We start from the raw sequence: 18,432 nt of genomic DNA, 5'->3' as shown, positions 1-18,432 counted from the left end.
GTTACTTATGTATAACTTAAGGTTGCTATCAGGCGGGTCTAGTCGGGTACGTCTCCAGTTGGGTAGTGGGTGTGGGGATGGATTTGAGAATGTACTCGAGTGGGCAAGTGTGGATTTGAAAATTTTTACCTATCATAAGTGGTGGACGGGTAGTAGATTTGAAAATATTAAGTGTGTATGAAGATAGGAGAGTGGTATCCGTATCCGACCCGTCCGTTTATCATTCCTAACGACAAGTACATCATATATATATTGAATCATAATAAAGAGGCGCACGTGGGTTCAATCATTCTTTTGACCATAGCCCTACACCTCACCTCATTACTTCCTATTCTATATCACTTCAGTTTAAAACTAGTCATGGCACACACTGTCACTCTGAAAATTTTGTCAATCCTATCTTATCTTATACGTGGCCGACAACTTAATATTACATTTTAATTAATTTAGTTTAAATTTATTATATCTTCCGTCATATTTCATAACCGTAAACCTTTTATCTTAAAATCACCAACAAAGTTTAATAATAAATCATTTATATGACCTAATATAAGCACATAATAAAATATCTTAAGGTGGCGTTTGGTTTACTAGAATGTTTCTGAGAGAATTGGAATCTGTGAAGGAATTGGAATCTGAAATCTATTTGGTAGGTAGGAAATTGAATTGGAATCCAATTTCATATTCGGTTTGATTCACAAACATGTCAGATAAATTTGATTTCAATAATGTAAAATAATAGAATTGCCCTTCTTATTTTTTTTTTGGCTTAATTTTCGTTTGTTCTATAGCTTACATGTAACAATATATTATAAAAAATTTAAAAATATTAAATTTTCATTTTATTGATTGATTATTCATTTCAATGAATTATAAAAATCATACTAATAATATTATAAGTTAAAATCATCCCAATTATGGATGAACATGGGTCGGGTTAGGTCCGATTTTTTGTCCACCCGACCCGACCCGAAAACAAGGGAACCTCCACCCGAGACCCGACCCGACAAAAAATAAAGTTTCATCCGACCCGACCCGAATATATGAATTAGAAACCCGACCCGAAATAATAAAAAATTATTTTTATTCAATAAAACAGTGACTTAATTGAAAAAAAATTATATATAGAGGGGTATTATTGTAATTATTCCTAAATATATAAGGTAAAATTATATATATTTTTTGGGTCGGGTAGAGTATTTTTCACCCTAAACCCGAACCCGACCTGAATATCACACTTAAAAAAACCCGACCGACCCGAATATTATGCTTAAAAAAAACCAAACCGATCCGAATATCAAACTTAAAAAAACCCGACCAGAACCCAATTTTTTTAAAAAAAAATCCGACTCGATCCCAAAATTTAAAAAAATTCGACCCAAATACCAAAATATGGATGAAGATAGTATGATCCAATTTCATATTTCCTCCTCTAAAAATTTCAATTCTATTATATTGAAATTTACTTTCTCTCCCTTATGAATGAGAAAGTTGTAGAATTATATTCTAATTCTCTTTAATTTCAAGTGATCCCAGTAAACCAAATGTCACTTAAGAGGATAAAGACGGGAGGACCAGTCTTTAGCGTTCGGGTGGCGCACGTGAACGTGGGTTATGAGTTGTGGTCCAATAATTTTACTTCCCTAACTCACTTGCATCTGGTTCTGACCCACAGACACCTCTACTTTACCGCTCTTTATGTCGTGGTCGTAGTCGTGGTCGTGGTAATACGTGTCTTCGACACGTTCGTGCGGATATTATTTTTTTAGAGAAAATTCTTAAGAAACAAAATCTTTTTTTTTAACTATCACAACGAATTTGGAAAATCGCAACGACATTATAGACTATCGCAACGCGAAATAGAAAATCACAACGCGAAATGCAACGCGAATTTATGATAGTGGAGATCGCAATGTGAATTAAAGATCGCATTGCGATTTTGTTGGTCATTTTCGCAAATCCAAAAAAAGTTGATCAAAATCGTATATTATCTGGGATTTTTGGTCACTGAGGTTATTTTCTCTTATTTAAAACGTTTTGGATAAAAGTATATTTTTCCCGAGGGTAGAGGACATAAATTAAAAATTATAAAGTGATACTTAAATATTTATATGTTCTAAATATATAATTTTTTATTAGAAAAAATATTGATCATTTGAGTTTAATGTTAACTTAATATTTATCACATGATAAAATTATATTTTAATGATATCTACTGATAATATCGTTGCATTCAAGCATTGACTCAATGAAATAATGTTTAAAGCACCGATTCGACAATATAATATAAACAGAGACTAAACCCACAAAACATAACTCAAACAATTTTGGGATCAAATTTTATCACATCTTAGTGACCAGAGTAACGTCCAACTCAGACGATCGTCAATTTTTAACGGAAAATATCAGGTTTGAAACATATAAATAATTAGATGACTATTTTTTAACTTTAAGTAGTCATAGACTCAACAGAGCAACACTTTACAGTCGTGAGACCATTTTATAACTTTCAATAATTTTGAGACTCAATAAAGCAGCCCCTATAGTCAGGGGATCATTTGTGTACTTTACCCTTCTTCTAAACACTTTTCATTAAGTTAAATATATTTTATTGATAAAATATAACTTTGTAATTTTTAGATATTAAAATTTAACAATATGGTCCCTAAAAAATCAATAACAAATAAACAAAATTCATATAACATGGGTTAATGTAGTTTGGTCCAAGACAAGGAAAATAAAACAAGGGGGTTATGATGGAGACGTCTTAACAACTTGAACTAGTTTAGGATAATAATTTTTGCCTTTGATGACTCCCACTAAGCTTGATTTAGGTTTCTTTTAGGGCATTACCTACTTGCCTAATGCTAGTATTAATAAAATATGGTCAAATCTTGAAGCTGGTTTTTGGGGAAAAAGAATCGGAGCATTAAACTAATTTGCAATGGCCATTCTACCATCATTTTCATGTTACGTGGACATTTCCATTTGTATGCATCAACTAACGCAGGCTCAACAGCTTTAAGCAGTTGTTGAAAAGACCTGGCAAGTTGGGCAAAAGCTCATGGGGTATTTTCCTGCCCAATCCCCATGAATTTATCATCTAACAACACCCATGGAGTCTAGGTTGATTGGATCTCTCTACTTCTATTTCACTTAATCCAAATTAAAAATCATGATGTTAAAGATCAGTTGCTTTGACCCCATCAAAATTGTAATTCAAACGCAAATTGTTGGAATATAGAAGCACTCGTGATGTTGATTAGGGTAAGTCTGTGAACATATGAAGTAATTCATCACACAGAAACCAGCAGATGTAAAAAAGAAAGAAAGAAAAACGCCACTTTTGCTAAATAATAAAGTAATATTGAGGATTTTGATTCAAGCCATCTAATTACATCTAGGCCCTGAGGCCATTGCATACAAAAATTGTTCCTTTTCTAACTCTCCGATAACATCCACCGACCGCCGCCAGTATTTACACCCTCCACCAAAATAAGAAGCAGAAGAGGGAAAGAAAAAAAGCCCCCCAAATCCTCCATGGCTAGTAGGTAGAAGGGGGGTGTTCAATCATGCCAGCAAAGGAGCATAACAACGCATCTTCGTATAATATAAAGCTTAGCCCTTTGCTCTCGGAGAACCCCTCCAAGGCCTCTGCTTGATAGCCTTCTCTTAGAGGATCCCATGGTGGCACTGCTCATCTTCATCTTTGTTCCTTTTGATGATTAAATATGAATGAATATGGAAAAAGAAGAAGAGTGAAGTGAAGGAGGAGATGTGGGAGTGGGGGGTTCTTATAGGGAGGAAAGAGGGGCGGTGGGTGTGGTCCTGCCTTTAACATTGGTCTAGTAAAGACCCAGCGATGGGCATGAAAGGGCAACGTGCACTGCCCTCTAACCCACCCGACAATTCCTCTCCGACCCCACAGGTCCCCTCTCACTTTGGGAATCCATCCCATTCTTCATTTTATACACTCAATTATCAACATTATCATTGATGAAGTTATGATCATAGGCGAACATATGATTTTTTATAAAAAAAACATATAAAATTTATAAAAGATAAATGCGACATTAATCTCTCGATCCGTCCTTAAACGTTACTGCCATGTCATTGTCTATATCATTGGTCTTGTAGGTATGAGCCAGCAGCACAATGGGTCGGCCATAATTTTCAATAAGCTAGCAAATTTGTCATTGTTCAAAATAATTTATGGTGTTGTGCTCCCCCCTCCCAATTTGTGGATGACGAGGAGATTATCAATGGCTGATGATGAGACCATATTGCTTTCTTCCTCATTTCCTGTTGGGACCAACTACTTGTTTTAAAAAAGTAGTTGAATCCTACATGATAATTCATTATTAATGAACGTCCACTCACTTGTTTAATGTCCTACATACAAGGACATGACTAATTATATTTTTTTAAAATCGACTGTCAGTTTAGAACTGATATTTTTATTAATAAAAAATATATAAAAAGAACGAGAAGAAGAACGATGCAAAACAGAAAAATCCTTTAGGTAAATATACATAAACGGATTAGATTGTGTGTTGTATATTAAGAGAATGTAGCTATCAGTTATATATATATATATATAATATGATGTAAATATGTTAAGTTGGCAGCAGACCAAATAAGAATAAAGATGTCAGTGCAGCGACATCAATGTAATTCTTTATAGATTTGGTAGGGGAAGTGGAATTCAAATCACCTCTGGGTTTCATGAGGTTGAAATCCTGGTGAAGTGTTTGGCAGGTGGGAATATCCATCAGAAACCAGAAGTTTGATGATCAAAACTCAAGACTCGAGGTTATATATGACCGACCATAGATTCCCCTGTAATACTAAAGTAATAAGATTTGTAAAAGCAAGGTAAGAGCTCAAAACCCAATTAAGTGATTGGTTAAAAAAAAACCATTTTTTACTTAAATTCTAAAGGCAAAGCTCTGATTAAATTTAAGGCACCACTTGCTTGGTCTCGTGTTCCCCCCACTTCAGTTCAAGACGTCAACTTCCATTAACCCTTGCTGACTCAGCTCTCCTAATGAACAAATTACTAATCTTTGAACGAGATTTTTAGGCTGTCATTATCGGTTTAAGAGCTCTCTCTCCCTTCTTTTTATGAGCCACACTTGAAGATGCCGTTTCTACTTGTGCATGCTATCTTTTAAATATTATAATAATATCCGTTTTATGATATATGAATGCTAATCTTTCGATATTCGTAGTTTTCTCTTTCAATAATATGATTTCCAAGGTTTTGATTTATCAGATCAAATTCTTTATATGAACTGTATTCGCTTTGTAGGCGTACATGGCCAAATTTCATATATAATTCATTGGTGTTTAAAGCTGTAGTTGGTTCCAATAAAGGGTTAATTTCTCTGTGGTCAAATCCAGAGGTGGTGTCCCAGCAGATTATCAAAATGGTTATTAAATTAATATGGAGTGTTTAGACACCCAAAGCTTTGGGGAATTAAACTAAGATTAGAGACAGACAGGGTTACATAAATTAATGTGTGGAATGCACGGTGATCAAAGGCTTTACAGGGTTCGGATCAATAAAGTGGTGGCTTTACGTCTGCATTGCTACAGCTGAGACAGCATTAATTCACAATTATAAAATGGCTTTGGTTGTGTTGTACTGAACAAGGTCAGAGTTGCACGTGAAGTTATCGTGATCTGCAAATGTCATTGCCTCTAATAGCTTCAACGTTATTGATTTGCTTATTTTACCTCTCATCCCTTACTATATTATATTATGTGTATACGTTATCATACTATATGAATTCAAACGAAATTTGGGTCACAAAACTAACATATAATATGAATTCAAACGAAATTCGGGTCACAAAACTCTAACATATAACATAAATTTAAAACGAAATTCGGATCACAAAACCCTAACATGTATGATTTTGAATGATGAATGAAGCACCCACCAAATAGTTTATTTAGTCTCATCATGACCTGCTTCCTTATTGTAATGCAACTTTCCTTACTGCATGTAGGATCCCACCATCTACCTTTGATTCAAATCAAATGTCTAATGGTTTCCAATGCCCCATTAGCTACAGTTGGAGTTGCCTATTTGCTTACACATGATAAGTAAATAAATTATGACCGACTTTGCTTAATTAGGAAGAAACTTGCATGAGAGTTCTAGTAATTAACTAATCATGTACGGATGGGATTTCTTTTATCTGATCAATGTGCCTATTAAGCAATCAAATCTTTAGAATATTATGCCAAGGACACAGCTAGCTTCATAGCAGTTTCAGTTAATTCAGAACTATACATGTATATACTTCCAACTAATTTTATCATTCACAAATGCCTTTACACGTGCATGCAAAAGGTTCCTATAGTATTCAGCTAAATTCCTGATCAGTTAACAGAAATCAAACATATATGTTTGTGTGTGTAGACATACAAACTCTATTCCTCTTGGGGATCCACCTGCTCCACCATAGGCTTTTACTGCGTCTGCTAAGCTCGTCCATGCTCTCGTTCAATGTTCGAACAATCTTCCTCTGGAGTCTTAGAGCTGAAGCAAGAGCATTTCTTTGTGGACTCGCCTTCTTCTTAGGCTGTATATCCTACACAATGAAGAGAACTCAGACGAAGGTTATCCAGTTAATGATGGTTGCAAAACAATGCATTTTTAATAGACTAAGTTCGATACAGACTCTGAGCTCCTGAAGCTGTGCTTCTGTGAAACCACCCTCTTTCTCTGTTCCGGATTTCGCCATTAAATTGATTATCCACTTGGCAGCTTCCCCATAATCCTGTTGTGTAGCCCTGAAGACTTGTAGCTTCAAATTCTGTACGGATGACAAAGCTAGTAGTCCTTCTCTATCGAAGTAAGGGTGAGCCAATGCCGCTTTTGCACTAATTCTTTGTCTTGCTTTGTAACGAATCATCGATGTCAGAAGTTCCCAACCTATCCCATTGTCTAAATCCAGCAGCTCAAATCCCTTCCGGAGTTCGGGGCTCGCACGAGGCTCTACGGTATTCCTCCATGCAACCAAGTCATAGTCACACCTCTTTAGCTGACGGTTGAATTGAATCAATGCACTATCTGTCCTTAACGATGGAAATGCCTGTTAGAAGAAAACAGTTTGGATGATATTAACCTATATCTGCTTTCAGCATCGGCTTAGCATTAACATTAAAAGGTCTTCAAGAAAAGAAAAAACACAATAGTAAAGATTACTTGAGCGTTATCCTCCACTCACCATTTGAAGGAAAATGAGACCAGCACTATAGATATCGAACCGATCGGGCAGATTCATCTGTTAGCAAACAACAACAAAATTCTGTGTTGATGAAAGCAAAAGGTAATAATAAACTTGGGATAATCTAATGGGGTACAAACCTGCCATAGAACAGGGGAAAGTGCAGTTGCCACTGGTGCAGAGGGTGCAGAGGGAGTTTGCGTACTCATGATATATTGCTCCGGCGCAGCATATCTAAGAAAAACAGAAAAATTGAAGAGAACTTAAAGAGTATCAGTTAGATGTCAACTTAAAGAGTGGATTGTAGAGAACTGCAATACATCAACAGAAATTTGTTGCAGTTCACTCATTCCAAATGCAAAAACCATAAAAGAACCCTTTTCCCCACCAACCTTATTACACCTACTCTGGCCTTAATTTCTGCTTCTTTGTTGATCAACCTTTGCTTTAGAACCAAGTAATATGGATAATTATTACTGAGAAAGTGTTATTGAGAGAAATGCCATCGATGTTGGTTGATCTTTCTATGCAAAAGCTAAATTATTGGAGTATTTCTGTTAACTTTTGAGCTTAAAATTTGTTGATACTCGATCGAACCTAGTGAAGTTCTTGTGCTGTTAACATTGATGATGTATCTCCTTACTTAAGGTCCATAATGATCTGACAGTTCTGCGTATCATATTGTTTGATATGTATCCACATATCATGAAATGAATGCTTCACTTCTTCAGGCAAGTGATGGTTATGCATGCCATGGATCAAAGCCTATTCTCTCATTAAAGCCCTAACAGCCATGGATGACAATGATTACCATTTTGGATAATACTTGTCACAGTTAAACATCAGTCCACAATTAAATATCAATGTTGCTTATAGATATGAAATTACCTTGGATCCAAAAGAAATTCCTTTGGAATGTAGTTGATGCCTACTCTCAAATCTGCCGCAGCTCCAAGATCGATGATTTTAAACGAACAAGAGCCTACTCAAGTTCCGAAACAGAAAAAGAATTAATCTAGGAATGTTTGAATTGGAAAATGTTCTCTGAATAAGTAAAGCTTACCTTCTGAGAAAATGATGTTCTGGGGCTTAACATCCCTGTGCACAATTCCTGTTGAATGAAGGCCATCCAAGGCAAATAAGATCTGTCTCATGATAGTTAGGATGATTTGATTTTCCCTTGCCAAGCCCTTGGGCAAGTTCTGGACCTCCCCAAGTATCATTGTTTCTACCTGATATTAAACAAATAGAGTTGGCAATTAAAGGGCTAAAGTGAAGTTCGATAAAGCGATGATCCGCAAGGCAGTCTTTAACGAGAAAAGCAGTTAACATTCAAAGGTTATTTCAATATGGCCTAATAATCTAACCATCCACCTACAGAACTACAACCACAAAGGTAGAGAAGAGGGCAGAATTGTCTGAGAAAAGCTGATCAGAGAAAGTAGCTACATTGTAGGGAAACTCTTTGCTCTGCATCAAATCCGAAAGTGTTGCCTCCCCCTCGAATCGCCATACAAGCCAATATTCTCCTCCTTTCTTTGAGGAACCCTAGAAGATGTTTTAAAGACGACAATTTCAGTATGAAGGCAACAGATGAATTGTCAGTCTCAAAAATCAAACTAAAAATTTTCTACTGAGAGTAGGCAATAAAAATGACGACCTCAAGAAAGCCATATAGGAAATCAGCACAACTGTTGGCACAAGCTCTTCGCACACGCTCATTCATCCATATTTCCACCGCACCATATTCAGTAGCCTTTTTCACAACCAAGTCACCCTCTTTCTGACAAGGATTCAACATTATCTTAAACTACTTACTAACGAAAGCAACAAAATTCAACAGCTTAGCATCCCAATTCAGATATTAAGTTAATAAATTGATCATCAAACACGCAGCCTTACCTTTGAATTAGGCTTCTTATTAGCCAAGGAAACTTTATAGACGACGCCAAAAGCACCCTCGCCCAGCTTCTTTCCCAAAACAAAATCATCCTGCAAAGCCAGAAACAACGCTTTGCAACCATAAAATAAATCCCCCATTGAAAAATTCGATATGAATTCACTCAGAACTCACCTTCTTGAAAGTTGGTCTAAGCAGCCTCTCAAGAAAAGCAAGAACAAACATGTCGAAAAAACCCAGGAGCCACACCCGGAGTCGCCCACAGATAAGACAGAGCACCCAAAGCCAACATAGCGCCAGGCACGGTTAGGGTTAGCCCGTCGGGCTTGGGCAAAGTGCTTCTGTAAATAATATCACCGCACTCCATGACAGTGCATGGCAAACCCACCCCGACTCCCACAAAGAGCTCACGGACCGCATCGATCAGTTCAGCTTTCAAGGACAAAACTCCAGTCGTTTTAGGAATTGAGATGTCAGGTTTCGAGGAGAGCTTGAGTTTGAACTTCTTGCCGAGAAAAGGAGACGGAGATGGGTGCTTTATAAGCTTCCGGGCGTTGCAAGGTTTGTTGATAAGTCCGATGGCAGCTCCACCGTATGCAACGGTGGCCATGCCTCTAGAGAAAAGGTAGGCAAATTTGGGATGCTAGCTGGAAGAGTAGAAACATAAACTGAAGCTTGCAGGAATCGGCTTCAAATTTAGACCACTAGTTTGGTTTGGTTTGTAGTCTGTGATATTTCTTTTACCGTTTTAGGGCTCGTTCTTACAATGACAGTATTTCAGGTAATTTTTGTGGAAGAGAGGGCAGGTTAACAGGATTGAAGAAGTGCCGCGCACCACAAATTACACCGTTGACATATATCAGCTGGCACTAGCAACCACGTTGGTTATGTATATCCACATGCATTTACTATTCGGCATATTATTAATTTGGGTAAAGTATACAAACCCGACTCCGATTATAAGACGTTATTTTGTTGAGTGTATCGATTATTAAAAGTTAAAAATGACTTCATGAGGATGATGTTTTGTTGATGTATATTTACTGAGATATGATAAAATCTTATTTTAATAATGTTTACTGATATCGTCGTTGCTTTCAAGCACTAACTCGACGACATAATGTTTAAAGCATTGACTTGACGATATAATGTAAACGAAAAGTAGATCAACAAAATACAACTCAAACGGTTTTGAAATTATATTTTATCATATCTCAGTCAACAAGTTAACGTCTAACTTAGACGATTGTTAATTTTTTTAACAGAAATGACGAATTTGAAATACATGAATAGTTTGGTGATCATTTTGTAATTTTTAATAGTCAGAAAACTCGACAAAATATCGTCCTATAGTCAAGAGATCATGTTGTAACTTTTAATAATCGATTGACTCAATAAAATAACATCTTACAATTAGAAGATTGTTTATATACTTTAACCTATTAATTGTAACATTCAATATTTACTTTTATCATTAAATTTTAGTTAAATTTAGTATTTAACATTCTTTCTCGATTAAATTATTTTTATTTTAATATGATTAAGCAATTTATTTATTTACAATATTAACATAATAACCCACATAACGATAAAAGTATATTATATTATTAAAATGATAAAATATCATATCATTAAATAATTTTAAAAAAATAATTTAATATAAGATAATATAAGATAATACAAATTATCATATTAATAAAATAATAATATATTAACAATAAAATACACATAAATCATTATACAAATTAATATATTCACACTGTTAAAGATTTAATAATTTAACAATCACTTTCATTTAAATCAGAGTATTTTATTTTTACTAAAAATGAAGAATTAAGAATTAAATTTATATTGAAAAGAATTAAATCAATAAATATAAATATTTAAATTATTATTATAATAATATTTTATCATTAAGATATTATCCACTGCTGATGGGCTGCAACAGGGGCTTCTCTAACCCATGAGGCCTTATCTCTTTATGAATTAAAGTCATGGGTCAAAACAGAGGTTCAAATGTTTTATACAATTGGATATATATGTCCAAATCACAAGGGACCTCATTTACCAGAAGCACAGGTACCTACACATGTTATCAATGCGCCTCATTCTCTACTTGTCTAAAGAAACAAAGCCACGTAGTCTGTCCGAAGGGATATTAATATATTATTCTCTGGAAACCAATTAACTTCATAGTTGACGTAAAGTAATATTATTGTTACTATTGTAAGTAATTGAAAATTTATTATTTTATATATTAGTGGTAAATATATTTATATAAACTATATTATTTCCTTAAATTTGGAAACTCTATAATCATATTGTTATTGTTATTGTTGGTTTCTGCAAATGCCAACGGATGTTGGGTAGCACCTGTTTTTCCAAATTAATTTTGGAGTTATTTGACCATTAATACAGGGTTTAGAGGACTGACTTTTCTTGTGAGGGAGCCAATAAAATACAAACTTAGGGTTGTATGTTTGTCTCTTAATGGAATCATTAGCACTGAATGTTGAACCGTTCAGCATTCAGCGCGTTTGTTTCGCACCTCTGAATGATTCAGTGCTGACTGATTCAACAAAACAATATTGAATGATTCAGCGTAGAAGTATATTCTGAATGATTCAGAGTCATTATCAAACAACATGTCACATTCAGAGTTAATTCATACAGAGCCTCTGAATCATTTAACATTTGAATCATTTAACGTTTAATCATTCTGAAGTAAACAAACAACCCCTTAGTTAGGTTTCAATCTTTTATTTTAAAATCATCAATTTGCACACACAGCTAGGGATGGGCATGAGATTCGAACCCGACCGATCTGATCGGGTCATTTTTTAAAAAAATTGGGTTTAGGTCGGGTTTTTTAAAAGTTATGTTTTGTTCGGGTCGGATTCGGATTTAGGGTGAAAATACCCAATCCGGGAAAAATATAATTTTACATTATATATTTAGGAATAACTACGATAATACCCTCTTCCCCTTTATAATTTAAAAATATACATGGATAAATATCAAATTAAACCTTCTGACTTTAGTTTATTTTAATTTTAACCATCATTTTCTGTGGTAATGGGCACATGCTTCTGATCTGCTGCAGAACGCAGGCTACGAATCTTGACTAATCACTTTAAAAACATGCAAATACAACCTTAAAATAAGCTCATTATTGAAAGGTTAAATGCTCTTGTAAGGAAGTTGAAACAAATAATGGCTCATGTTGCAGTAGAATAATGCAATTATATCGTATAGATGGCAACATGGGGTTTAGACCTGCTGCATAATTAAATTCTTTTTGACATTGTCAAAACCCATGGGATTCATGTTCGTTCGTAATACATTGTTAAAAACCACTAATCACTCGCTAACCCACGTGAGACCATTGACATTATCTCGCCTTAATTACTTGAAGTATTCTACCTGAAGTTCCACAATAAGAAATTTAAAAGCTTATAAAGATTTGAATCCATGAGGGCTTTTTTTATTCATGATTTGTAAGAATTTTCCATGAATGATCCTCTAAGTTACACAGAAACTGCCGCTCATGATTCTTGGCTTTTCTCTTTCTTTTGGGTTCATGAAGCTCAATCATTCTTATGTAGCGTATGAATTAAACAACTTTAATGATTAAGAGATAATTATTATCTCTAGAGGTCATGAGTTCAAGCAAGACATTTGTATGGGAGTCTGAGTGTTCACTGTAAAAAAAGTGTAGTTGAGTGATCAAAATGGAACAAAATGATAATAGAATACTAAACGTGTAGCTTATCCTAAGGTGGTGTTTGGTTCGCTGGAATCCCTTGAAATTAGGGGGAATTAGAATCCAATTTCACTACTTTCTCATGTTTGATTCAAGTTTTCAAAGGGGAATTGGAATTCAATTTCATAAAGTGAGGGAAAATAAATTACATCCATAACATGATCGAATTGAAATCTTTTGGATGAGGGAAAGTGAAATTTGGCCATACTACCTCATCAATCTTTTGGTATTCGGGTCGGATTTTTTTTAAAAAAATTGGGATCGGGTCGGATTTTTTTTTAAAAAAATTGGGTTCGGGTCGGGGTTTTTTAAGTATGATATTCAGGTCGGGTCTGGTTTTTTTTTTAAATTTTCGGGGTCGGGTCGGGTCGGGTTTTGTAAGTGTGATATTTGAGTCGGTCGGGGTTTTTTATGTGTGATATTCGGGTCGGGTTCAGATTTAGGGTGAAAATACCCGACCTACCCGAAAAAATATATAATTTTACCTTATATATTTAAGAATAATTACAATAATACCCCTCTATATATAATTTTTTCAATTAAGTCACTACTTTTATTGAATAAAAATAATTTTTTTATTATTTCGGGTCGGGTTTCTAATTCATATATTCGGGTCGGGTGGAGGTTCCCTTGTTCTCGGGTCGGGTCGGGTGGACCAAAAACCCGACCCAACCCGACCCATGATCATCCCTAATTGAGATGATTTTAACTTATGATGTTTATTAGTATGATTTTTATAATTTATTGAAATGAATAATCAATCAATAAAATGAAAATTTAATATTTTTTAAATTTTATAATATATTACTACATGTAAGTTGTAAAATAAACTAAAATTAAGCAAAAAAATGGCAATTTTGTCATTTTACATTACTGAAATCAAATTCATCTGACATGTCTGCGAACCAAACAGAATATGAAATTGAATTCCAATTCAATATCCTGCCAACCAAACAGGTTTCATATTCAGATTCAGATACCAATTCCTTCACAAATTTCAATTCCCTCTTAAACATTCCAACAAACCAAACGCCACTTAAAAGAATGATAAAATTAAATATGTATTCATGAACTCGGGTAGGAATACTTATAACAAATACGTATTTTACTTTATCATTTTAATATCAAGTTCTGAATATTCAAATTTAAATTATACAACTAATACTTTTCTTTCTAAGAAACCTTGTTTTTAAGGAGAAAAAAATATCAATTTCACTTGATTAAAATATAATTACAAAAAAAATAGTCATAATAGCATAATTATTAGTTAAATCCAAATTTTAACTAATTAGACAAGTTAATACTCATGAATAGAGAATAAGGGATGGATTACGAGGAATGAATAGAAAAGTTCGCACTCATAAAAAAATTCAAACTATATATATATATATATATATTTACTTTATATTGATAATCTATTTTTGCCCTCATAATATTTTATAAAATTTATCCTCTTAATATTTGAATAGTGGACTCATTTTGTAAGTTAAGAATAAAAAGCATCAAAGGACGTGGAAGAAATAATCATTTATTATACAAACATGGTAATATTAATATGTGGATCCAGCCGTGTATATCAACAACAGACATTTATATTTTATAGACAACTGTTCCTTTCTATTTGCAGAGGAGAATTTGTAATGGCTTCATTGACTAGTTAAGCTCAGTCTTCCACTGGTCGGCAACACAGGAAGGCGAATCGTAAGAGGATCTATTAGAGTTCAGTGCTTTGGCAGCACTTTCTTTCAGTTCCTTAACCCTACACCTAATAACCTTCCCTTCTTCACCCTCCATCATCCTTCCTCGCCACTCTCTCAATCTCTTCTCGCCCGATAACGCTCTCCCGGTCTCCCCTGCCTCCATTTTTGCCTTAACTGCTACTCCCATAACCTCCGCTAGCAATGTCGCGTTCATTCTTTGCTCAGCGTAAAGAGGCCACGCGACTATCGGCAGTCCGTGAACTATGCTTTCCAACGCCGAGTTCCACCCGCAGTGCGATAGGAATCCTTCCGTAGGAGGAATGGCGAGTACGGCAACCTGAGGAGCCCATGACGACACAACGAAACCCACATCTCGAGTACTGTTCAAGAACCCTCGGGGCAAATAAACTTTGGGATCATTCTCGTTTACTTCTCCTGAGTGGAAAAATAGCACCTGCACCAGGGGTATCCGTTGGCTTCCTTACCACCCACATGAACCTTTGTTGACTCAGTTCTAAACCACAAGCCAACTCAGTCTGCTGCTCAAATGAAAGAGTCCCACCGCTGCCGAATTTCAAAAAGAGAACCGAATCAGGTGGTTGCTTGTCCAGCCATTCTAGACATTCTGTATAGCTCAGTGTTTCTTCTTGTTTTATAATAGGTCCAACAGGGTAAAAAGGAGGCGTTGGTATCTTCTTGAAGAAAGGGTTCTGTTGTATACCTTTGATTGACATAGGTTCAAGATCCTGCCAGGAATTGATAAATATACCAGAGGCTAATGGCAACCGGCTAACAAATCTTCGATCCATATCGGACTACAACCCGGGACCTGAATCAGTCCGGGAAGATCGATGAATTCACACTTAACATCACTGTCATGCTTTGGCAGATATAGTATGATAGAGAAACCATTTGTACTCATCAATCTTCCGGTTCCGAACCTGGTCTAACAAATCTGCGATCCATATCGGGCTACAACCCGGGACCTGAATCAGTCCGGGAAGATCGATGAATTCACACTTATGACTTAACATCACTGTCAAGCTTTGCAGATATAGCATGAAGGCATTGAATGCAGCAGATGTAGTAGAATACAAGTAAGCAGGAATTGACAATTCCTTGCAAACATCAAAGGCTTGTGTAGCGAATAAGTCTGTAACCAGAGCCTTCGGTTTGCCTATTTCAATGAGGACTGACTTCAGGGAACGAAGGCTCTCGCCTGTAATGGTACAAAGCCGGGTTAGGACAAGAGCATCATCATAATCAATTATCATTTTATCGACATCGACCGGAGGAAGATGGATGATGTGGAGGTCAGCAGGGAGGTGAGGCGAGCCAAGGAGTTGGTCTTGCGTGGCTGCGGAGGGTTCACTCGTGGTGACGACGAGTAAGCTCACCCGGATACCATGGTGAACCACCAGGCGCTTAGCAAACTCCAAATGCGGGATGAGATGGCCAAGCCCCATATTTGGCAGAACAGAGACGTGGGCTTATCGACCACCATAGCTGCAAAATGTGGCCACCAGTTGATCGATGGAAGTTGCAGCCCTTGGCGAATTGGGATATCGACCTTCAGTCGTACGCCCTTATATGTAGGGGAACACCGTGATTATTTCATAAACATATCTTAATCTAACATAAGCAAGAAACATAAATACATGTATTTAATCTAATTAATAATATTATATATAAATTAATATTTTTTGAAGGTTAACCAATCCATCATATAAAACTTACAACTTACACCTCTAATACGATATGACATATGGATACTCGAAGGGACCAAATCATTCGTAACCAATTTTCGATGGGAAGACCAATCCGACGATTTGGAAAATAAAAGGTTTTTATGAAATTTATGAAAAGATGGGAGTCGCAGCCAATTATTTTTAAGGTGAGTTTGAAACACCTAAAATCATATAATTTTAATATAACATTTTGTTTGATTAAAATGGAACCTCGAGCATAAGTGAGGACCAAATTAAGCATTCCTATAAATTAAAGGACTAATATAAAATTAAGCCTAAAATGGAGGCTCTAATATTATTCCTAATTAATTTTAACCAATTATTTGATTCGAATAATTAAAATGGAACATCGAGCAAAAATGATGACCAAATTAAAAATTCCCCTAATTTTAAGGACTAAGTTTGAAATTAGGCCTAAAGTGAAAGCTGTAATAGTAATCCTAATTAATTTTAATCAATTATGGAATTTGTCTAAATTAAAAGTTTAGGACAAATAGAAAAGAATCTAGCTTTAAAGAAGAAAAAAAAAGGATATGGTAACCTAAATTAGGACCAAAATGTGGTAAGTCTAAATCTAAGGATTTAATCTAAAAAAATAAATAGACAGTCAAGGACCAAATTAAATATAATTAAAGTTTTCAAGAAAAAATTAAAAGCAATAAATAAACACAGAATGGCTAAATTAAAATAATTATAAAATGCATGGTCAAAATCAATAAGCAAACCTAGTGACTAAATTAAAATAAAAACAGAATATAAAGCCCAAACAACAATGAATTAAAGTTGGAAATTAAAGGATTAAAATGCAAATATTGCTAATATAAAGGCAAAAATTAAAATAACAAAATTTAAATGACAAAAATTTAAATAATACCAAAGCCACTTGAATTAATTTGATCCCGATGCACGAACCTCTTTCGATTGGTCTTCGATCCTCTTCAATTCGATTCTAAATGTTCCGACAAAATTAGGTATTACAATTAATAAATTCTTAATCTTGATCGTAAATAGTGATGGTCGGAATCAAACAAGTGGCTTGTAGAATGTCGATAATCATTCTCCATTATATTGTTGATTTTGTGTTTTTAAAGTTATCTAGTGATGGTTCGAATGTGTTGACGTTTTAAAGAATTTATTGTAATTGGAGTCATCATTGATTTTTTTGAATTAGATAAGACCGAATACCCATGAATATTGGTCTACATCTAACATCATAATCAATTAGAAAGTTGAAACACTCCCACTACACCTAAAAGTTAAAAGGATTATATTGTCTTGTTTTGATAGGAAAAAGATTAATGACTCTACAAAAGAAAAAGGATAATGTGTTAGTAAAAATGATGATAATAATAATAATAATAATAATAATAATAATAATAATAATAATAATAATAATAATAATAATAATAAAATATAATGATAGTAGTAAAAATATAAAATTAAATAAAATTATTAATGGAGATACATATCTTTTAAAAAGTGATCCTAAAAATGTATAACAGGTTATTGATAATAACAATAATAATGAAAAATAATGAAAATGAAAAATATAATGATTTTGAAATATATATATATATAATGATAATGATCATGATCATGATCATGATCATGATGGTAATAATAATAAATAATATATATATATATATATATATATATATATATATATTGATGAAAATATTTCAAAAAGAATGACACTATAAAAGAAAAATCATTAATGAATAAATAATAGACAATTATAGTAATAATGAAATTAATGCACAAAATGAGTAATCAAATAAATATATAAAACAATAACATGACAGGTTGAGGGATTACAAAAAAAAAAAAATTAAATGGGTTATAATAGTAAAGAAACGTTTAAAAAGGACTTAATCAACAGAAATGCAAGAGCAGGGGGCAAATAAAAAATTAATCAAAACTTTTATGATAATAAGGCATATTGGACATAATATTGCTTTTCTATGGAAACCTTGCGCCCACCAAGTAACCATGCTGGAGTCGATCAGTCCATAAAAGGATAAAGGCCTTCCTTCCCATTCTATGTTTGCACCCAGCCCATCAACCAAAAAAAATCATTTTT

At 34.4% G+C, this 18,432-nt stretch overlaps 2 protein-coding genes and 1 pseudogene across 2 annotated transcripts; all 3 read right to left on the bottom strand.

Moving 5' to 3' along the window:
• Positions 1 to 3,394: 3,394 nt before the first annotated feature.
• Positions 3,395 to 3,746, bottom strand: LOC120193332. The gene has a single exon (XM_039195846.1). It carries the CDS (start codon positions 3,705 to 3,707, stop codon positions 3,567 to 3,569), a length of 141 nt encoding a protein of 46 aa, XP_039051777.1. The 5' UTR covers positions 3,708 to 3,746; the 3' UTR covers positions 3,395 to 3,566.
• A 2,653-nt stretch (positions 3,747 to 6,399) lies between these two features.
• Positions 6,400 to 9,831, bottom strand: LOC120193325 (serine/threonine-protein kinase STN7, chloroplastic-like). The gene is given in 11 exon segments (XM_039195837.1): positions 6,400 to 6,602; positions 6,693 to 7,106; positions 7,242 to 7,298; positions 7,382 to 7,475; positions 8,130 to 8,223; positions 8,305 to 8,473; positions 8,691 to 8,789; positions 8,902 to 9,024; positions 9,144 to 9,233; positions 9,316 to 9,378; positions 9,380 to 9,831. Coding segments are annotated over 11 exon segments (1,773 nt in total). The 5' UTR covers positions 9,752 to 9,831; the 3' UTR covers positions 6,400 to 6,404.
• A 4,716-nt stretch (positions 9,832 to 14,547) lies between these two features.
• Positions 14,548 to 18,343, bottom strand: LOC120193431 (annotated as a pseudogene).
• Positions 18,344 to 18,432: the final 89 nt, after the last annotated feature.

The sequence above is a fragment of the Hibiscus syriacus genome, unplaced genomic scaffold (assembly GCF_006381635.1).
Source record: "Hibiscus syriacus cultivar Baekdansim isolate YM2019G1 unplaced genomic scaffold, ASM638163v2 tig00116995_pilon, whole genome shotgun sequence".
NCBI lineage: Eukaryota > Viridiplantae > Streptophyta > Magnoliopsida > Malvales > Malvaceae > Hibiscus > Hibiscus syriacus.
Note: the sequence above shows the minus strand (reverse complement) of the source record. Positions and strands in the feature narration are given on the sequence as shown.